Source organism: Salvelinus alpinus, chromosome 23 (assembly GCF_045679555.1).
Source record: "Salvelinus alpinus chromosome 23, SLU_Salpinus.1, whole genome shotgun sequence".
Classification (NCBI taxonomy): domain Eukaryota; kingdom Metazoa; phylum Chordata; class Actinopteri; order Salmoniformes; family Salmonidae; genus Salvelinus; species Salvelinus alpinus.
Window position 1 is genome coordinate 35,697,477 of NC_092108.1, and position 20,778 is coordinate 35,718,254.

The 20,778-nt window shown below is 41.8% G+C and overlaps 1 protein-coding gene across 2 annotated transcripts; it reads left to right on the plus strand.

Moving 5' to 3' along the window:
- The first annotated feature begins 1,824 nt into the window (after positions 1 to 1,824).
- On the plus strand, positions 1,825 to 19,015 carry LOC139550886 (septin-2B). 2 transcript variants are annotated; one of them, XM_071362121.1, is made up of 13 exons: positions 1,825 to 1,961; positions 2,847 to 2,886; positions 3,848 to 3,962; positions 9,587 to 9,673; positions 9,863 to 9,986; positions 10,253 to 10,387; positions 10,624 to 10,741; positions 10,998 to 11,099; positions 11,906 to 12,051; positions 12,405 to 12,521; positions 13,738 to 13,798; positions 14,060 to 14,157; positions 17,557 to 19,015. In XM_071362121.1, the coding sequence occupies exons 2-12, from the start codon at positions 2,863 to 2,865 to the stop codon at positions 14,144 to 14,146; spliced, it is 1,116 nt and encodes a 371-aa protein (XP_071218222.1). In that variant the 5' UTR covers positions 1,825 to 1,961; positions 2,847 to 2,862; the 3' UTR covers positions 14,147 to 14,157; positions 17,557 to 19,015. The 2 variants fall into 2 exon arrangements, with proteins under 2 accessions (XP_071218222.1, XP_071218223.1); XM_071362122.1 differs by having other exon boundaries at positions 12,405 to 12,488.
- The last annotated feature ends 1,763 nt before the right edge of the window (positions 19,016 to 20,778 follow it).

The following is a 20,778-nucleotide window of genomic DNA, read 5'->3' on the forward strand; positions in this document are numbered from 1 at the left end:
ATGGTACTCAAGATGTCTCTGGTGCTGAACAGGAGAATGTCTGTCTGCGTTATGTTGACCATGACCATGTCCCTCACAAGGAGTTTATTGGGCTATACAGGGTGTCGGAGACAACAGGCGAGGGCATTGCGAAAGTGGCAACTGATGTGTTGTTGAGGAAACCCGCAAACATATGCTCGGTTCTTTTGTTCAGTAGTGTGTATAGCAGTGGTTCTCAACCTTTTTGGTGTACTGGAACCCCTGCATATTTTGAGGCAAGGCAGGCAAGGTTTTGAGCGGTCCTCAGGGACCTCCACCCCCTCTATATTATATGTAAACTTACTGGAAACCTTGTGGTACTGACTACATTCATTACACTTTTTTATTTCACGGACCCCTTGCAATTAGTCCATGGACCCCTGTTTGAGAACCCCTGGTGTAATTGATATTTGTTCTTTTGTTTAGTAGTTTTCAGTACACTTACAAATTATTTATTTCATGTTATTTTATTTAAAATAGCATACTTTGTGCGACATACTTGTCCATAGCTGCTGTTTGAAGAGTTGAGGCACTGACTGAAGGATATTTTGTTTGATTTATTTGGGTTTTTCATTGAAGTAGTTATTTTGCTTTTAGAACTGTACTTATTTTAAGCTTTTTGTTCTTGCAAAGATATTGTAGTAGACTCAGGCCAGGTGCACATATTTAATGACTATATAAATGTATCAGAAAAAGTCAAATTAAAAGGTCAATTCAATACGGAGACCAACTTTGTGATGGTTCTCAATGGAGATTCTTTTAGATGTGATCACACCATGTTCATTGTATTTATGAAAACTACACCCATACAGTGTACAGTACCATTGTCACCTACTGACCTTTCTTGATATTGCTGGTTGTAAGTACGAATACCTGCATACATACTGGACTGGTAAGGAGCACTGCTATAACTATTATTAGTAGTAGAATTATAATGATTTAAACATTTGAACAAGTTGGGAAAACCCTTCAGTTAACTACTGTACCTATCAATTATCCAGTTGTAGGAATTATGGTTCCTCAATATACATTTAACATATAACAACGTATACTATGTGTTACAGCACTACTTTTGGTGTCCCCCTCAGGAATTGCTCTTGAGAAAATGTAATGTAATTGTCCCCTCCAAGGTTGATATCAGATTTTCGCCCCTGCACTCACCCTCCCATCTTCCTTTTGTTTTTGCCTTCAGTAACCTGTCTTATGTAACCATATCAAAATTAACATGTCATATTAATTTGTATGTTCTGGATTTACTATGTAATGTCTAGTGTATGAGACCTGGATTTACTGTACTACGTAACATCTAGTGTATGAGACCAGGTTGCATGGCAAAATTAGTATAATTATGTGAAATTGTCACCCCATGGCAAAATGTATCGAATTTCTGCAAACATGCTTTAAAATGGCAATATTTTCTCTACACCGCATGGCAAAATGTGTAGAATTGCACGAAATTAACTCTCAAAGATAAAAATGTGTTTATCGCTCTGCTATCAAGAGAACTCGCAAAGATAAAAATGTGTTTATCGCTCTGCTGCCAGTAAAAGGTTTTGTCTCAATGTGGTGGGGATGGATGTCGGTGTTCAAGCAATTGGGCCACTCATATGAGTTTAGATTGTTTGTGAAGTGCTGTATGATGATGATGGTTGGCGATGACGATGGTGGTGATGAATAGCAGTTGTATTACAAATTGTAAAGAAAATCGTTGGTAGTAGAATTACGTGTTATGAATTACGAATTATGTGTTCAATTTTATTGATAAGAAAAATCAATTCATTATTAGAGGGCCTATTTGAGGACAGTCAACGCCCAATGCATTCTGGTCCCTGTGCTGAAGAAGATCCGGAATTTGAGGTGTTGTTCGCCAGTCCGGCCTCCAAACCAATGACTGTATTTATGCACCCAACCCACACGGTTTTCTTCCAGTGACAATCGAAACGGTAAATATTGTATTTATTAGCCATATTCATGACATTTTTAACTGTCTCGTTGAATAAGATACGTTGCTTTAACTATCTACCGCATCCCAAATAGCTTGTTAGCAAATTAGCTAGCTACTTGCTAATTAGTTGGCTAGTTTCCAAGGCTTGCGTTTAGACACCTCGCCGGTTTAATAGTCAGTGTTGGCTAGCTACCATTTGAACCCTGTGATACAGTAATTAATTTACAGTATGTCTACACAGCCCGGTTTGAAATAGTTGTTTGCTAGCTAGCTTGAAGGTGTTGATAAGATCATGTTTTGTGATTTATTATTAGCGTTAAATTAACTAGGCATATTTAAGGTAACTGCAATATTTAGTTGTATTTAATTATTTGGGACAGCGCTTTCAACACCTAACGTTAGTTTTTTTTCAGACTTCCAATGCTCGGCGTTGAACAAATAAAAGTTCAGAGAGCAGTTAGTGCGCTAACTAACTGTAGGACGTTTTGTTATCGCTTCAAGCTTTTTTTTTTTTTTAGGTATACTGTAATAGAAAAGTCACTAGCTAACTAAATAAAAGAACAGAATGAAAAGTTGAATTCAAGTTAAATCCAACTTGTGTACATGCATCTGTGAAGTCAAAGCGTGTAACAACGTCTTTGGAAGGGAAGGCTGTCAGTTATTTGTGGTTAGGTATTTCGGAAAGTCATTATTGAGCAGAAAGCAGACTTCCTGTCTCACGGTCCTCTAAATCATGTAGGTAGGCTATCCTCCATTTTGTTAGTGTACACTCGTCATTCTCTTCAAGTAATTGCCAGGCTTATTGATATAGTATTTGCATGCTCTGCTAAAAAAAACAGGAGTACGTTACAGTTGACATGTAATGTTCTCTGTTCTCTGGCAGGTTGAAAGAGTGCAAAATGTCTCAGGCTGAAAAAATTAAGGTACGTTCTCGACCCAGTATGATAAGAGGATGCTTGCTTCCTCTCAGTTCATTTAATCTAAGTAATACTGTCAGGCTGTCCAATAATGATTTCAGAGGGAGCTTATTTTGAATAGGCCTATATAAACCGGATGTGAATCTGCTTTGGGAAATCAGGATTTATTAGAATTAAACCATTGCAGACATTGAGTTTTAAACAACAATTGCGCATAGAGGATGCAAATATTGTGTATAGTCATCTTACCAGAGAGAGACTTAATTACAGAATGCATGGTCACGCTAGCAGATGCTGCCAGCTTCCAGGCAGCTGCTTTCTTCATGACTCACTGTTGTGCCTTGACCTGGGTTGAAATGAGAACACTCCAATGTATGAGCTTAGCCTAGCTATATTATAGAGATAAAACAAATATTTTTTCACATACACCACATGTGCAGTACAATTTTGTTTTACGGGGCAGCCATAGTAGTGTGGCACCCCTGGAGAAAATTAGTGTTAAGTGCCTTGCTCAAGGGCACATCGATGATATATTTCACTTTGTCTGCTCGGGTATTCGAACCAGCGACCTTTCGGTTACTGGCTACTAGGCTATCTGCTGCTCTAGATGTAATGTAATATATGCTCCTTCCTTACATCTGTTTATAAGCTGAAAAGATGGGTTTAGGCATAACCTTGAAACACTTTGGTTAGACTGCACATTCTATTCTCCCTGGTTACGTGCAGGCTTATTAGGGCCATAAACACTGGAATGCAGGAAATAATGTTTTTGCAAAAGATGGCAGAGACAAGACAAAGTCACCTCATCCAAAGGTCATTCGTGGACAGCTGTTTCTATTGAGTAGTGGCCTAATTGCTGGTTTTAATCTTTGCTTCTGTGATTTACATAGCCCATGCCAAAGTTGAAATGATGGTATTCCTGAGTTGAATGTCTCAGATGCTCATGTTGTTGTCTCATGTATTACAGCAGGGTCAGTTCACCAACCCAGAGACCCCGGGGTATGTGGGCTTTGCCAACCTGCCCAACCAGGTGCACCGCAAGTCGGTCAAAAAGGGCTTTGAGTTCACCCTCATGGTAGTTGGTGAGTGTCATGATATTTGGAACTTAAGTAATGTCTGGTGTTTATGTTTTGAGAGTATTGTTCATATGTAGTATCTAGCCTTAGACAGAACGTCTACACCAGTTGTTTGAGCTTTGCACAAAACCACTGTGTGTCTGCTTGTCGGTGAGTGTCAGCCATTTTCTTGCTGCAGTTTTTTTCTCACTTCAGTAGAGATGAGTTTTGGCCCTCAAAGGGGATGTGTGCCAAAATGATAATGTTCACACAGGTTTGTCAGACCATAACCATCTTAGGAATATAACAGCAAGCAAAGCACATTAATAGGGTTGTCACGATACCAGTATCACAATACTATGATATCAGATTTTCCATGGCAAAAAAATTAAACAGGAATTAGTCTAAACTCTACGGTCCTATTAACAACGTACTTTATGGAAAATTGTGAGTGTTATAGCTTGCAAAATAAACATGTGACTCTAGGTGACAAAATAATGCTGTTTGTTTCTAATATTAGGACTGTTTTCCTCAAGAAATTAAATCAGCTTCATGTTTTGTGTCTTTGCCACGATACTTCAGAATATCGCAATACTGGTCTCATGACAACCCACTATGCATTTCCTTGATTCATTTTGAGTTGGGAGGATAGGCAAAGAAAAAAGCTAACATTCTATATATCTTTAACAGAAAAAACTGGTATTAGGCCTTGTTTGTTCTAAATATTTAAGCTATCACTTCATGCTGTCGACAGAATGGAATGTGACTTATTTGAGCATGTGCCCGGACAGTTAGCTAGTTGACAAATGCAGACATTTCTTTTTCCCATAGCCTCTGCTAACAAATAACATTTCCCACCCTCCCTAAAACTTTGTCAGTAACCACTGTTCCAGATCGCTTCACTTCCTTTTTGAGTTTTTAACGTGAGTTTATGCATGTCCAGCATACGTGTGTGCCAGAGTGTTTGTCTGAGAGAGTGGGATATGTGTAGGATCATGTCAGAGGCCCCTCTTTAGGTCACTGTTGTGAGTAAAGCCTCTAAATAAACGGATGGAGGCTGGGCGTCTCTGGGTCCTCTGGTTTAACCGTGTGAAATGGTTGTCCTTTCTCTCTTCTCCCTCCATGTCTGTGTGGGGGAGGAGGGGGGCCCTATTGTACAGTCATCCCTCTGCCTTAAAATAAACCAGAGTGGAATGTGTGCCTGAGGGGCAGCTCAGCACTGGACAGGCCTCTGCTGCTGCTGCTGCTGAATAGAGAACAGAATAACAAATAAAATTATGAATAAAGCCACACAAGAACTACGATGACAGTTAAATACACGAGAATGCAAGTGTATATACAGTGCATTCGGAAAGTATTCAGACCCCTTCACTTTTTCCATAAAAAAATAAATAACTTTACAGCCTTATTTAAAATAAAAAAGTAATTGTTTTTTCTCTCAATCTACACACAATACCCCATAATGACAAAGCAAAAACAGGTTTAGAAATGTTTGCTAATTTATAAAAAATAAAGTGAAATCACATTTACATAAGTATTCAGACCCTTTACTCAGTACTTTGTTGAAGCACCTTTTGGCAGTGATTACAGCCTCGAGTCTTCTTGGGTATGACGCTACAAGCTTGGCACACCTGTATTTGGGGAGTTTCTCCAATTCTTCTCTGCCGATCCTCTCAAGCTCTGTCAGGTTGGATGGGGAGCATTGCTTCACAGCTTTTCTCAGGTCTCCAGATGTTCGGTCGGGTTCAAGTCCGGGTTCTGGCTGGGCCACTCAAGGACATTCAGAGACTTGTCCTGAAGCCACTCCTGCGTTGTCTTGGCTGTATGCTTAGGGTCGTTGTCCTGTTGGAAGGTGAACCTTTGCCCCAGTCGGAGGTCCTGAGCGCTCTGGAGCAGGTTTTCATCAAGGATCTCTCAGCACTTTGCTCCGTTCATCTTTCCCTCGATCCTGACTAGTCTCCCAGTCCCTACAGCTGAAAAACATCCCCACAGCATGATGTTGCCTCCACCATGCTTCACCATAGGGATGGTGCCAGGTTTCCTCCAGACGTGGCGCTTGGCATTCAGGCCAAAGACCTCAATCTTGGTTTCATCAGATCAGAGAATCTTGTTTCTCATAGTCTGAGAGTCTTTAGGTGCCTTTTGGCAAACTCCAAGCGTGCTGTCATGTTCCTTTTACTGAGGATTGGCTTCCGTCTGGCCGCTCTACCATAAAGGCCTGATTGGTGGAGTGCTGCAGAGATGGTTGTTCTTCTGGAAGGTTCTCCACAGAGAAACTCTTGAGCTCATCGCGTTCTTGGTCACCTCCCTGATCAAGGCCTTTCTCCCCTGATTGCTCAGTTTGGCCGGGCGGCCAGCTCTAGGCAGAGTCTTGGTGGTTCTTCCATTTTAAGAATGATGGAAGCCACTTTGTTCTTGGGTACCTTCAATGCTGCAGACATTTTTTGGTACCCTTCCCCAGATCTGTACCTCGACACAGTCCTGTCTCGGAGCTCTAGGGACAATTCCTTTGACCTCATGGCTTGGTTTATGCTCTGACGTGCACTGTCAACTGTGGGACCTTATACAGACAGGCGTGTGCCTTTCCAAATCATGACCAATCAATTGAATTTACCACAGGTGGACTCCAAGTTGTAGAAACATCTCAAGGATGATCAATAGAAACAGGATGCACCTGAACTCCATTTCAAGTCTTATAGCAAAGGGCCTGAGAACTTTATGTAAAGGTATTTCAGTTGTTTATTTTTGATACATTTGCAAACATTTAAAAAAAACTTGCTTTCGCTTTGTCATTATGGGGTGTTGTGTTTAGATTGCTGAGGATTTTTATTTAAGCCTGTAACAAAATGTGGAATAAGTCAAGGTGTCTGAATACTTTCCAAAGGCACTGTAAAATTCAGTGCCAGTACCTTATTCAATGTGCAGGAGTACTGGAATGTTTGAGGAATATATAAATACTTATGGTAATATATACATGTAAATAGGACTGGGCGATATGGCCTAAACTCTTGTTTTTTTGTGTGTTTAAAAAAAAAACTTATTGGCGATTTCACAATGTAGATCTATTTTTAGTTTAAAAATATATATTTCTCTAAATAGGCCAAAGCTTTGTTACACAATTAAAGATCAATACACTGCATTTCAAACAGCTGGAATAATCTAATGAATTTAGGGCTTGTAAAATTATATCTAGGCTAAATATAAGCCTTCAACCTTAAGACCCACTAAAAATATTTAAATTATATCAAAATAGTTTAACCTGCTTTTTTGCATTCACTGATCTGGCTTTCAAGTCTTGTCTATGAAAGTACAATTTTATTTTGCCTGAACCATGCACAACCACTAATAATGACCAACTTCTGGTAGCAGGGACTATAGAAAATGTACACGGGTCTCATAAACAATCTCTCTAGCCTTTCATCGTGACTCAGTTCCATTACATTACATAGTCATGCGTCTTGTGTAGAGGAGTTTTTTTTACATTAACACGCAACGCTTGCGGTACGGTTTTGCATAAGGACCATATCTTTCATATCGGCGAGAAATCATTTTCAGTTTACAAAATGTTCAATTGATACACAGCTTTTTATAGGGTTAGGGTTCCCACATGGCCATATTTCTATATTACAGCGCTTGTTTCCGTAAAACAGATGGAAGACAGAGTGGGCTACCTGTGCGAGTGGTAAAGGAGCAAATGATACGAGACCAAAAAGACACTCATGAATTCAAACCTAGATTCTTCCAATACATTGGTTTGGAATATTGTGCTTAAATATACATTCAAATTAATTCAATATATCGCCCAGCCCTACATGTAAATGGGAGTAATAGTGACCAGTAGCAGGATAAATACTAAAGGTAATGGGAATCAATAATCTGTGGACACCAGGGTAATGGGGTAATGCATCTAATCAATAATCATTTTCGCAGCAGTGTAGGTTGTGTGAGTGGGTTGAGACCTGTGGATGGGCATAGTCAGCGTGGATAGTCTGAGGGAGATCAGTAGTTGTTAGCACTTTAACAGTGTTATGGGCAGGGGATAGAAGCTGTTTAGGAGTCTGTTGGTCTGAGTCTTGATTCACCAGATTCTGCCAGACGGAAGCATGGAGAACAGTCCATGTCTCAGGTCGCTGTAGTCTTTGGCAATTTTCCCGACATTTCTGACAGCACCTGGCATGCATTTACTGAATGTTTGGGAGCTCACCCCCAGTGATGCGCTGGGCTGTTCGCACCGCCTTCTATAGGGTCTTCTTGTCGCAGACGGTGCAGTTGCCGTGCCATCTGAGGGGCCATGCCAAATAGTTTCAGACTCCTGCGAGAGAAGATGCGTTGCCATGCCTTCACGTCTGTTCTGGTGTGAGAAGACCATGTTAAGTCCACAGTGATGTGAACACAGGAACTTGAAGCTCTTGACCCTCCACTGCGGCCTGTGGATGGGTGTATGCCCCCATGTTTTTTGTAGTCCATCATCCGGTTGCCCTGGCACCACACTGCCAGTTCTCTCACCTCCTCCCTGAAGGCTGTCTCATCGTTGTTGATCAGGCTTACCACCATCGTGTCATCAGCAAACTTGATGATAGATTTGGAGTCGTGCGTGGCCACAAAGTCATGGTTAAACACCCCTGGGGGGGGGGGGGGGCTCTGTGTTGAGGGTCAGCCTACTCTCACCACCAGGGGTCAGGAAGTCCAGGATCCAGTTGCAGATGGAGGTGTTCAGTCTCAGGGTCCCGAGCTTGGAGGGCACTATGGTGTTTCATGCTAAGCTGTAGTCGATGAACAGCATTCTCACATCGGTATTCCTCTTCTCTAGGTGGGAGAGCGCAGTGTGGAGTGCAATTGAGATTGTATCGTCTGTAGATCTGTTTGGGTAGTAGGAGTTTGAAGATGCCTGCCAGCTGGACTGCGAATGCTCTGAGAACGTGCCCTGGATTATCGTCTGGCCCCATAGCTTTGGGAGTGTTAAACCTTAGTCGTGTCACCCTCGGAGAGCGAGATCACCTAGTCATCTAGGATGGCGGGGGCCCTCGTGCACAGTTTGGTGTTTTTTGTCAAAGCGTGCCTAAAATTCATTGTTTCTCTGGTAGAGGCATCGTTGAATAGATCACGGCTAGGTCTTCATTTGTAATCTGTAATGGACTGTAGCCCCTGCTACATGCATTGAGCGTCGGAACCGGTGTAATAGGTTTTTAACCTTGTTCCTAAATTTACCTTTTGTGTGCGGTAGCTGTGTCCTTTAGTTTAGCCCGTACCTCTGTGTTAATCCAGGGATTTTGATTGGGGAAGCAGCGACCCTTCACTTGAGCTTGTTGCGTTTAGGACAAAGGAAAATGTGTGTCTTGTTTTACTGCGAGGTTAATGCATTTCCCACGCTATGAGAGGCCTAATGTGTAGGAAGATACTTGGCTGCAAATGTAGTGTGCCCATTGCCCAACTATTGGGTGTATTGTGGAAAAAGGAACACCCTGCACACATCTAACTGTAGATTCTTGTAGTATTTGTGGTTCGTAGGCTCAAAAGTAATCTGTTATGAACAGATATATTGGGTATATTGCCTTACAGGCACAATGGTCTGTTCTATTTGATTTTAAGTCTCTCTTTTTTTATGATGGGATGATTTTTTAAATATTGATGATTCTGTGTGTTCTGTTTAGGTGAGTCTGGCCTGGGGAAGTCCACCCTCATCAACAGTCTGTTCCTTACGGATCTCTACCCAGAGAGAGTGATCCCCGGAGCAGCAGGTAATGGTTATACACACATACACCAAGGCCAAACTTTCCGCTAACTATCAAAACCCAATTTCTTCCTACATAACCTAATGGGAGTCATTTTAAACAATTTACACCAAATCGCCCCTCATTTAGTCAGTGGCCTCAAGAGTACCTCAACTTTTCCTCTCCCCCTGGTCTCCGTTTAATTTTGTCCCACAGAGAAGATTGAGCGCACGGTTCAGATCGAGGCATCTACGGTTGAGATCGAGGAGAGAGGGGTGAAGCTCCGCCTCACTGTGGTGGACACACCCGGATACGGCGACGCCATCAACAGCCAGGACTGGTAGTCCACTGCCCACCACCTCTTTTGTCCAACATTGAAATTGTTGTTATTGTTGGAATATAGTTGAACTAATATTTTTATAGTTTAAAAAATACATTTTTTTTTTTACATTTTACGGGATTGTTCCCTTTCTAAAAGTTTAAGCTTAGTTTTGCATGGACGACACCCCTATATCTAAAATGTCAGTTCCCATTGCTCTACTCATGTCATACAGTGTTATATGGGTTGGCTTTTCTAACGGCCGCTGCTTCTCGTTTCTCCTCCAGTTTCAGCACCATCATCGCCTACATCGACGACCAGTTTGAGCGCTACCTCCACGACGAGAGCGGTCTGAACCGACGGCACATCGTGGACAACCGCGTCCACTGCTGCTTCTACTTCATCTCCCCGTTAGGCCATGGGTACTCACCTGTTCAACATGTACTTTCTAATTCACAGAGTACTTCCCTTCTACTTCATCTCTCCGTTAGCCCATGGGTACTCACATGTTCAACATGTACTTTCTAATTCACCGAGTACTTCCCTTCTACTTCATCTCCCCGTTAGGCCATGGGTATTCACCTGTTCAACATGTACTTTCTAATTCACCGAGTACTCCTCCCAATTCTTACGCGCTCTCTCTTTCTCTCCCTCTCAGGCTGAAGCCTCTGGATGTACAGTTCATGAAGGCCATCCACAACAAAGTCAACGTGGTCCCTGTCATCGCCAAGGCCGACACACTCACCCTGAGAGAGAGGGAGAGGCTCAAGCGCAGGGTAGGAGACGTTATAGCTCAACCTGATTCTCAAAAGTATACAATGGGAGAACGTTTTTAAGTCGTCTCGTGCAAGGGGTGTAGATGTAGTGATCTTCCTTTCATATGATACAACTGCACCCATGGACTGCCTGTATGTAAATAATCCCTCTGTGGGTTAATAAAGTACTGTATATTCAATTTAATAGTTAAAGCACAGCTAAAGTAAATAGCCCAAATTATGTGTATATCCTCCATATTCCTGTGTGTGGCTGTAGATTCTGGATGAGATTGATGAGCATGGCATCAAGATATACCACCTCCCCGACGCGGAGTCTGACGAGGACGAGGACTTCAAGGAGCAGACAAGGATTCTCAAAGTAATCCCAACCACCTTTTCTAGACTCGGTCCTAAGGATTCTGAACCCCATTTGTCATTTCAGCATACAGTATTGGAATCCTTGATAAAGATGAGCAACAATAACTGTATCAAATAAATCATTTTAATACTTATCTATATTGTATGCACATAAAAAAATTCTCAAATTATATTTTATACTAGTACAATTGTTCAGAGAAAGAGGTTTTGTTTAATAAGTAATATTTTCTCTCAAAGGTAGGTGTCAATTGACACTCCTAAAGATTCTTATAAATAAAGTAGTCAAAAGTTTATTATTTGGTCCAATATTCCTAGCACTTGACTACATCAAGCTTGTGACTCTGCAGTTCTTTTTGGTTGTGTTTCAGAGTTATTTTGTGCCGAATAGAAATGAATGATAAATAATCTATTGTCACTTTAATTGTAATTAAGAATAGAATGTTTCTAAACACTTCTACATTAATTTTGATCCTACTATGATTACGAATAATCTTGAATGAATGGTGAATAATTATAAATGAGAAAGTTAGAGGGTCAATGATTATACCCCAAGACATGCTTAACTCCCCTGTCGTCTTTTATCAAGAGGGTCAATCATTTTGGCGACTGGAATTGAAATCGAGCATGGTTTCTTTGAGACTTTTACTACTGTTCCTGAAAGTTACTAGCAAAGGAAGTTGCAAAAAAAAAAAAAGAAAACATAAAACTTTACAAATAAGATCAGAATGTATGCAATCACCGCAATCACCACCATCGCAAACATGCTATCTGTTTTGACCGTCAGCACCTGCTCTCTCTTCCCTCCAGGCCAGTATTCCCTTTGCGGTGGTTGGCTCCAACCAGCAGATCGAGGCCAAGGGGAAGAAGGTGCGGGGTCGCCTGTATCCCTGGGGCGTGGTGGAAGTGGAGAACCCCGAGCACAACGACTTCCTCAAGCTACGCACCATGCTCATGTGAGTGGGTGGGAGAGCGACCGACTGCACTGGGTCATATCCCCGGAGGGGCTCGCTCTGGCTTCTTCATATATTAGGCTTGAATAGCAGCTTCAAGCAGCATTGAATAGCAGCTTGAGAATCCCGACTTGAAATAGTGGCTAATGGCGATTTTTAATTGAGTGTTTATGGTTGATTCGGCTTATACTACAAAAGCTGTGTCAGTTGTGTAATATGTTGTCAATCCATTAAATGTCAGTCATGAGCAGTGGGTGTCCCGTCTCACATACTGCTTGGTGTTACGCTTATGACGATCTTGAGTTGAGTGGTTGGTTTAGTGCTTGATTGATCGACTGACACCTATCCATCTACAGCACCCACATGCAGGACCTGCAGGAGGTGACCCAGGACCTACACTACGAGAATTTCCGTTCGGAGCGCCTCAAACGAGGCGGAAGGTTGTCCTCTCATGGTTACGTTCTGTCTCCTGCGTACGTACCGGTCTGTCTGCTTGCCTTTCTGTACCCTACCTGCCCCAAACTTCCCATACGCAGTAATATAATATACAACTTCCCATACGCAGTAATATAATATACAACCAAAGACACAAAGGCTTAATGCCACATACACAGCTGAATATAACAGCGCAGATTGATACAGTGTTGAGACATTTGTAACACAAGACTCATGTGTGGCTTTCTTGGATTTGATTGACTTATCTGGCTAAGACAATTGATGGGTAACTAATAGTGTCTGTCAGCCAGTTCCACTTATCTTGTGTTAATGTCTATCAAGAAGTGATTAGGTGATAGTCAGCATTGAAAGTAAATCTCCGTGTTCATTAATATTACATTGTTGAAAAAAAAAAACATTTTAAGTTGGAAAAACTATTTATAATTTTGGATGTACATTCTACAGCAATTTGACCTTGGTAGTGGGTTTGAGTTAGGCATGTATAGTCCGTGTGCTATTTTTTTTATCTTTACGGTTTTATTTTGTAGTGTGCTATGGGTTTTTAACCAGTATATAGTTTGGTTATAGGTTGTAGTAGTAGTATGGGTATCATTCAACTCTAGGAGTGTGGACCCTTTGGATTCTTTGAGACCTTCCTCTATAGCCAATCCAGGAGAAGGGAGAGATTTTACTGCCTTCCTATTGGCTCACCATCAGCCCAATGATGGTGGTCTGGTCTGTCCAATCCTCTGAGTGGACTGTTGGAGGTACTGTTTTCAATGGGGGAGGTACCACTATCCTCCCTGTCTCCCAACCTTGCTGCTCTCTTCTTGCTTCTGCAGCTTGCCCTCTTTCACTTTAACACACAGTTTTCTACTTTTCTACCCCCAATCCGTTCTTTCTCTCTATCACTAATTTACCTCTGGCTCTTTCTACGTGTTGCTTTCGTCATGTCTGCTTAAATACTAGAAAGCTAGAAACTGCACCACACACACACAACCACCAGACGTGGGGATTTACCAAACTGTCTTCCGGAGACCCCCTATGCACATCAGTTTTCACTCCTCCACCTTTCTGCTGATTCTATGAATGACAATGAATACTTTTGAATACTGTATTTTCTTCTGAATGCACAAACTATATAATAACTTGAAATGTATGAGATTTCCAGTGGATATTTATGGCAGGTCTCCCCAATGATTGTGCCTTTTAGCCTAAAGAGCCTAACTCAACAAACCTGTGTCCGTGTTACAGGAAGGGACCGGAGCCGGAGGAAATGGACAAGGACATGATCCTGCAGGAGAAGGAGGCTGAGGTGGGATAGCTAAGCATTCACATCCCTCTCACCACCTACCACTCACACTACCCTTATACTTCCATTCAAATATCACTATTTTAAATAGCCCACTCACATTACCTCTTATAGCCTCACTCTTATGTGGACTGCAGTAAGTTTATTCCATGTGATACGGGTGGTTGTTTTATGGAGGGGAGGGGGGGGGGGGGGGGGGGGTTAGCCAGTTAGTCAGTGATCTAAGTTTTGGTATTAATGTTATGTTTATTTTGTTCTGTGCAGCTGAGGAGAATGCAGGAGATGATTACCAAGATGCAGGCCCAGATGCAGATTAAGCCTGATGGAGCGGGAGACGGCCAGCATGTGTGACACTCACCACGGTAAGAACAACACGTCCATTTTGACACTAAACACAGCAAACCCGTGTTATGAAAACTCAAATGTACACTATGGTATATTGTGGACCTGTATGGCTCAGTTGGTAAGCGTGTGCAGTGCCATGGTTGTGGGTTCAACACCTGTAGTAATCAAAATACACACAAATGATTTGAACTTGCTCGACGGTATGTCTCTTTGGATAAAAGTGTCTGCTAGGTGGTATATATTTTTTATTTCTATACTGAACAAAAATATAAATGCAATATACCAAACATTTCAAAGATTTTACTGAGTTAGTTCATAGAAGGAAATAATTTAAATCAATTAATTAGGCCCTAATCTATGGATTTCACATGACTGAGAATACAGATATGTATCTGTTGGTCACATATACCTATAAAAGTAGGGGCGTGGATCAGAAAACCACAGTATCTGGTGTGACCACCATTTGCCTCATGCAGCGCGACACATCTCCTTTGCATAGAGTTGATCATGCTGTTGATTGTGGAATGTTGACCCACTCCTCTTCAATTGCTGTGTGAAGTTGCTGGATATTGGCGGGAACTGGAACATGCTGTCATACATGTCGATCCAGAGCATCCCAAACATGCTCACTGGGTGACATGTCTGAGTATGCAGGCCATGGAAGAACTGGGACATTTTCAGCTTCTAGGAATTGTGTACAGATCCTTGCGACATGGGGCATTATCATGCTGAAACATGAGGTGATGGCGGCGGATGAACAGCACGACAATGGGCCTCAGGATATCATCACAGTATCTCCGTGTATTCAAATTGCCATTGATAAAAGGCAATTGTGTTCATTCTCTGTAGCTTATGCCTGCCCATACTGTAACCCCACCGCCACCATGGGACACTCTGTTCACAACGTTGACACCAGCAAACCGCTCACCCACACAACGCCATACACGTGGTCTGCGATTGTGAGGCCGGTTGGACATACTGTCAAATTCTCTAAAACGACATTAGAAGCAGCTTATGGTAGAGAAATTAACATTAAATTCTCTAGCAACAGCTCTGAACATTCCTGCAGTCAGCATGCCAATTGCACACTCCCTCAACTTGAGACATCTGTGGCATCAAGGTGTGACACAACTGCACAGATCGCAATTTACTGGGGGGCTGGGGTGGTTATCAAACTTCTTTTTGGGGGGGGGGGGGGGGGGTTTGGGGTCATGGTTGGGTAGTGTTTTTTTGGGGGGGTAAACATTTTCTCTTGTAGATTTTACTAGACTTAACAAAAATATAAACGCAACATGCAGCAATTTCAAAGATTTTACTGAGTTACAGTTCATAGAAGGAAATCTGTCAATTAAAACAAATTAATTAGGCCCTAATATATGGATTTCACATGACTGGAGCCAGGCCCAGCCAATCAGAATTGGTTTTCCCCACAATTGCTTCATTACAGATAGGAATGCTCCCCCCCCCCCCCTGACAATCCTGCAGGTGTAGAAGCCAGATGTGGAGGTCCGAGGCTGGCGTGATTACACGTGGTCTGCGGTTGTGAGGCCGGTTGGCTATACCTGTGTAATGTTGTTAAATCAACTTCTTGATATGCCACACCTATTAGGTGGCTGGATTATCTTGACAAAGGAGAAATGAATGCTCACTAACAAGGATGTTAACAAGTTTGTGCACAAAATTTGAGATTATTTTCGTACATATGGAAAATGTCTGGCAACTTTTATATCACTCCTGAAACATGGGACCGACGCTACGTGTTGCGTGTTATATTTTTGTTCATTGCCTAAGGAAAGCATTCAGACCCCTTTTTCCACATTTTGTTACGTTACAGCCTTATTCTAAAATATATCTTTTTTATATATTTTTTAAAATGTTTGCAAATGTACAAAAAAATAATAATTATACCTTATTTACATAAGTATTTAAACCGTTTGCTATGAGACTCTAAATTGAGCTCCGGTGCATCCTGTTTCCATTGATCATCCTTAAGATGTTTCTACAACTTGGTTGGAATTGGTCAATTCAATTGATTGGACATGATTTGGAAAGGCCCACGCCTGTCTGTCTATATAAGGTCCCACAGTTGACAGTGCATGTCGGAGCAAAAACTGAGCCATGGGGTCGAAGGAACTGTCCCTAGAGCTCCGAGACAGGATTGTGTCAAGGCACAGATATGGGGAAGGGTACCAAAAAATGTCTGCAGCATTGAAGGTCCCCAAGAACAGTGGCCTCCATCATTCTTAAATGGTAGAATTCTGGAACCACCAAGACTCTTGCAAGAGCTGGCCGCCCAGCCAAACTGCGCAATCGGTGAAGGGCCTTGGTCAGGGAGGTGACCAACAACCCGATGGTCACTGACAGAGCTCTAAAGTTCCTCTGTGGAGATGGGAGAACCTTCCAGAAGGACAACCATCTCTGCAGCACTCCACCAATCAGGCCTTTATGGTAGAGTGGCCAGACGGAAGCCACTCAGTAAAAGGCACATCACAGCCCGCTTGGAGTTTGCCAAAAGGCACCTAAAGACGTTCAGACCATGAGAAACAAGAGATTCTCTGACCTGATGAAACCAAGATTGAGCTCTTTGGCCTGAATGCCAAGTGTCAAGTCTGGAGGAAACCTGGCACCAACCCTACGGTGAAACTTGGTGGTGGCAGCATCATGCTGTGGGGATTTCTTTCAGCTGCATGGACGGGGAGACTAGTCAGGATCGAGGGAAAGATGAACGCAGCAATGTACAGAGAGATCCTTGATGAAAACCTGCTCAGGACCTCAGACTGGGGAGAAGGTTCACCTTCCAACAGGGCCATGACCCTAAGCACACATTCAATACAACGCAGGAGTGGCTTCAGGACAAGTCTCTGAATGCCTTTGTGGCCCAGCCAGAGCCCGGACTTGAACCCGATCGAACATATCAGGAGCGACCTGAAAATAGCTGTGCAGCAACGCTACCCATCCAACCTGATTGAAAGGATCTGCAGGGAATAATGTGAGATACTCCCCAAATACAGGTGTGCCAAGCTTGTAGCGTCATACCCAAGAAGAATCAAGGCTGTAATCGCTCCCAAAGGTGCTAAAACCAAAGTACTGACTAAAGGGTCTGAATACTTATGTAAATGTCTTATTTCAGTTTTTATCTTTTTTTTATATGAATTAGCAAACATCTCTAAGCCTGTTTTTGTTTTGTCATTATTGGGTATTGTGTGTAGAATGAAAAGGGGCGTAAACTTTTTTTAATACACTTTTGAATAAGGCTGTAACCTAACAAAATGTGGAAAAAGTCAAGTGGTCTGAATAATTTACGATGGCATCAGATGTACTCAATCAGAATTATTGGTCCCTTTTAGTCTGAATTCATATATATCCAACATTAGGAAGTACAAGTCCTTATGTATCACTTTTGTCTTTCCCTGCAGGTTTTCAAGCTGTCTTTTGAGCTTGACCAGAGATAGATGGAGGGATTGCAGAAGAGAAGGGAGCGAAAACAAGAGCAAGATAACAACTGGGCCTTGTCTCATACTGCTTCCCACTATATTTTGTTTATTTCAGTCCTACTTGGGATCATTTTGAATTTTTTTGTTTTTGTTTTTGTATCTAAGCAGTATTACATTTTTATATTTACACACATTTTCTTTCTAATATTCCATATTGCTCCTTATTCATTTGTTTCATTCTATTGGACTGGACCATGCCAGTTAGTCACCAAATGAAGAATAACTCTTTTAACCAGGGAAATGTTTTTATTATAGAACCATTGTTCTTTATTACATTTTTTTGCTGTTGAGAAAGCCAAAAGCTGCTGCTGCTCCTCAGTACTGTCTTTGCACTCTGCCTCTGCTAAAACCACTCATGAACGGTCGATCGTGTTACTTACTGTGGCTCCGCGTTACGAGTGGGAAAGGCCAACTTACTGTGAAAGTTAGCAGCGCTCTTCTCTTTCGTGGAGCCGTACAGCTAAAACTGTAATAATTTTCTTTCTCTAGTGGTTGTCATGCCAATGTTAAAATATCTTTAAACGATAGTCTTTGAAAAGCAGCATAAAGATGTTTCCTTATTGCTAGGATTCGTTGACCGTGTTCTCTTTCTCCTACTCCCTCGCATGCAGCTCTTAACCCAGTCTGAAGTGTCGTTGTGTTGAAACGACTGGTTGTGACTGAAATACATGACACTGTGACCTTCCCAGTCATCCTGTAGCCCTGAACCAATGAAGGAGACATACCTTGGTGTTTACTGCATGTGCCTCTATGAATACTGGGCCTGTAAAGTGTCTCCGAGTAGGAGTGGCAATCTAGGATCAGTTCAGCCTTTTAGATCATAATGAATATGGTTATATAGGCGGGGGACCCCAATCCCAGATCAGCACTCCTACTCGGAGACGCTTTATGACAGCCCCCAGGTTTTAACATATTGCAAAGTGAATTGATGTTTTAGGCAAAAGCCCTAGCGAACTAAAAGAAAATTGAATTACTGTGATGTTCGGACCAGGCTTATGCATCGAAAATGACTTTGCTTTTCCTCGTGGCCCCCAGTAATATTGATGATTGTTGAATTAAGTGCATCCAGAGTGATGTGGAGTTCGTGCTGTAAAGCCCATGCTGTACTTGGTGTAATATGATATCCATATCCTTCTATTCTTTATGGCTGAGTGTCAATGGGTTAAGACTGAAACGTGACTGACGTATGGATGTTGGACAGGCCCAGTTAGTTGCTATGACCGCTTGCCTGGTCATTGTGATGACCTGGTTCGATTGTGTCACTATCCTACGCAAGCCAAGTCAGAGTTATTAACATTCCAGTTTCTGCTGTTTTATCCAATGACTATCAAATAAAACCCTTGACGTATGCTATCTTGTAATAAAGTTTATATTAAAGCTAGATTCTAGTTTGCTTCATTTGTCATTTTACAAAAATCCTGATCCTATGTATCGTAATATATTTATAAGTGGCTCATGTTTAGCCATGCGATAAATCCTTCATTATCTAATCTTCCATCCAGATTCCAATATCTTCAGTAGTAAAATATTTTCTATTTGTATTTATTATAGATCCCCATTAGCGGCTGCCAAGGCAGCAGCTACTCTCTTCCTGCGGCCCAGCAAAATTTTAAGGCAGTTATACAATTTAAAAAACATTTACAATACGTTCACAACAGATTTCACAACTCATTAAGTGTGCCCTTAGGCCCCTACTCTACCACCACATATCTACAACACAAAATCATATACATATGCACGTGTCTTTGCCTATGTTTGTGTTTCTTCACTGTCTGCTGTTTTTTAAATCTAATTTTACTGCTTGCATGAGTTACTTAATGTGGAAAAGAGTTCTGTGTGTAACTGACAGTTAGACTTACAGGTTATGTCGTTGTTTTGTGTTTGAATTGTTTACGTGTCCGCTGTGCAGGGAAATAATAAGACAAGCGGAACTATGTAGCTAATAACTGTTGTAACGGGGATCCTTATTGTAGCAACACACTTTTGGAGGGAAGGCAATCCCGCGCTGTGTTAGCTAAGTTTGCATGTCATCGGGTGTAGTTCATAAAGTTTGAAGCGTGTATGTTAGGATGGTAACGTTATAATAATTAAGGATGAAGCGTGAATTCATGCCAGGAATAATAAGTGTGAAGTTTGATTTCCTCCCTTCTGTAATAAGCAGCCAATGAGGTATTTTTCCTTTATTCATGTGTTTAATCTAATACTGTTATAGCGCCGGCTAAACTGTTTATGTATGTAAGCACTTCAGAGTTATACCAAGCTAATAAGTCACTCGTAAGATAAGGTTGTAAGAGTGTGCTTAACTGTATTTTTCATTTACTTTATAGTTCTCACGGAAGGTGATAATTCTGACTAAATCTACAGAATAAAGCCGCCAGTTAAAATCAAGGAACGGTTGTGCTCGTGGTTACTGGAGGGAGCTACACTGTGTATTCATGGCTCTATGTAGTGCTGTGCGCCTCCCATAGAGTCTGTACTGGACTTGGGGATTGTGAAGAGACCTCTGGTGGGATGTTTTGTGGGGTATGCGTGGGTGTCCGAGCTGTGTGCCAGTAGTTCAAACAGACAGCTCTGTGCATTAAACATGTCAATACCTCTCACAAATACAAGTAGTGATGAAGTCAATCTCTCCTCCACTTTGATCCAGAAGAGATTGACATGCATGTTATTGTTAGCGCTCTGTGTACATCTAAGGGCCAGCCGTGCTGCCCTGTCCTGAGCCAATTGCAATTTTCCTAAGTTCCTCTTTGTGGTACATGACCACACAACTCCACAGTAGTCCAGGTGTGACAAAACTAGGGCCTGTAGGACCTGTTAATAGTGCTGCTAAGAAGGCAAGGCTGCACTTTATGGACAGACTTCTCCCCATCTTAGCTACTTAGCAATATGTTTTGACCATGACAGTTAACAATCCAGGGTTAGTCTAAGCAGTTTAGTCACCTCAACTTGCTCAATTTCCACATTACAATAGGTTTAGTGGATGATTTATTCCAAATACAATGCTTTTTGTTTTTGAAATATTTAGTGCTAACTTATTCCTTGCCACCCCTTCTGAAACTAACTACAGCTCTTTAAGTATTTCAGTTGCTGTAGTAGCCGACGTGTATTGTGTTGAGTCATCCGCATACATAGACACACTGGCCC

Bases quoted from the DNA above. Each gene is read 5' to 3' on its own strand.
- LOC139550886 (XM_071362121.1), top strand. From the start codon at position 2,863: ATGTCTCAGGCTGAAAAAATTAAG. The intron at 11,100-11,905 runs GTAATCCCAACC...TCTTCCCTCCAG, and splicing joins AGCAGACAAGGATTCTCAAA to GCCAGTATTCCCTTTGCGGT. The intron at 13,799-14,059 runs GTGGGATAGCTA...TGTTCTGTGCAG, and splicing joins TGCAGGAGAAGGAGGCTGAG to CTGAGGAGAATGCAGGAGAT.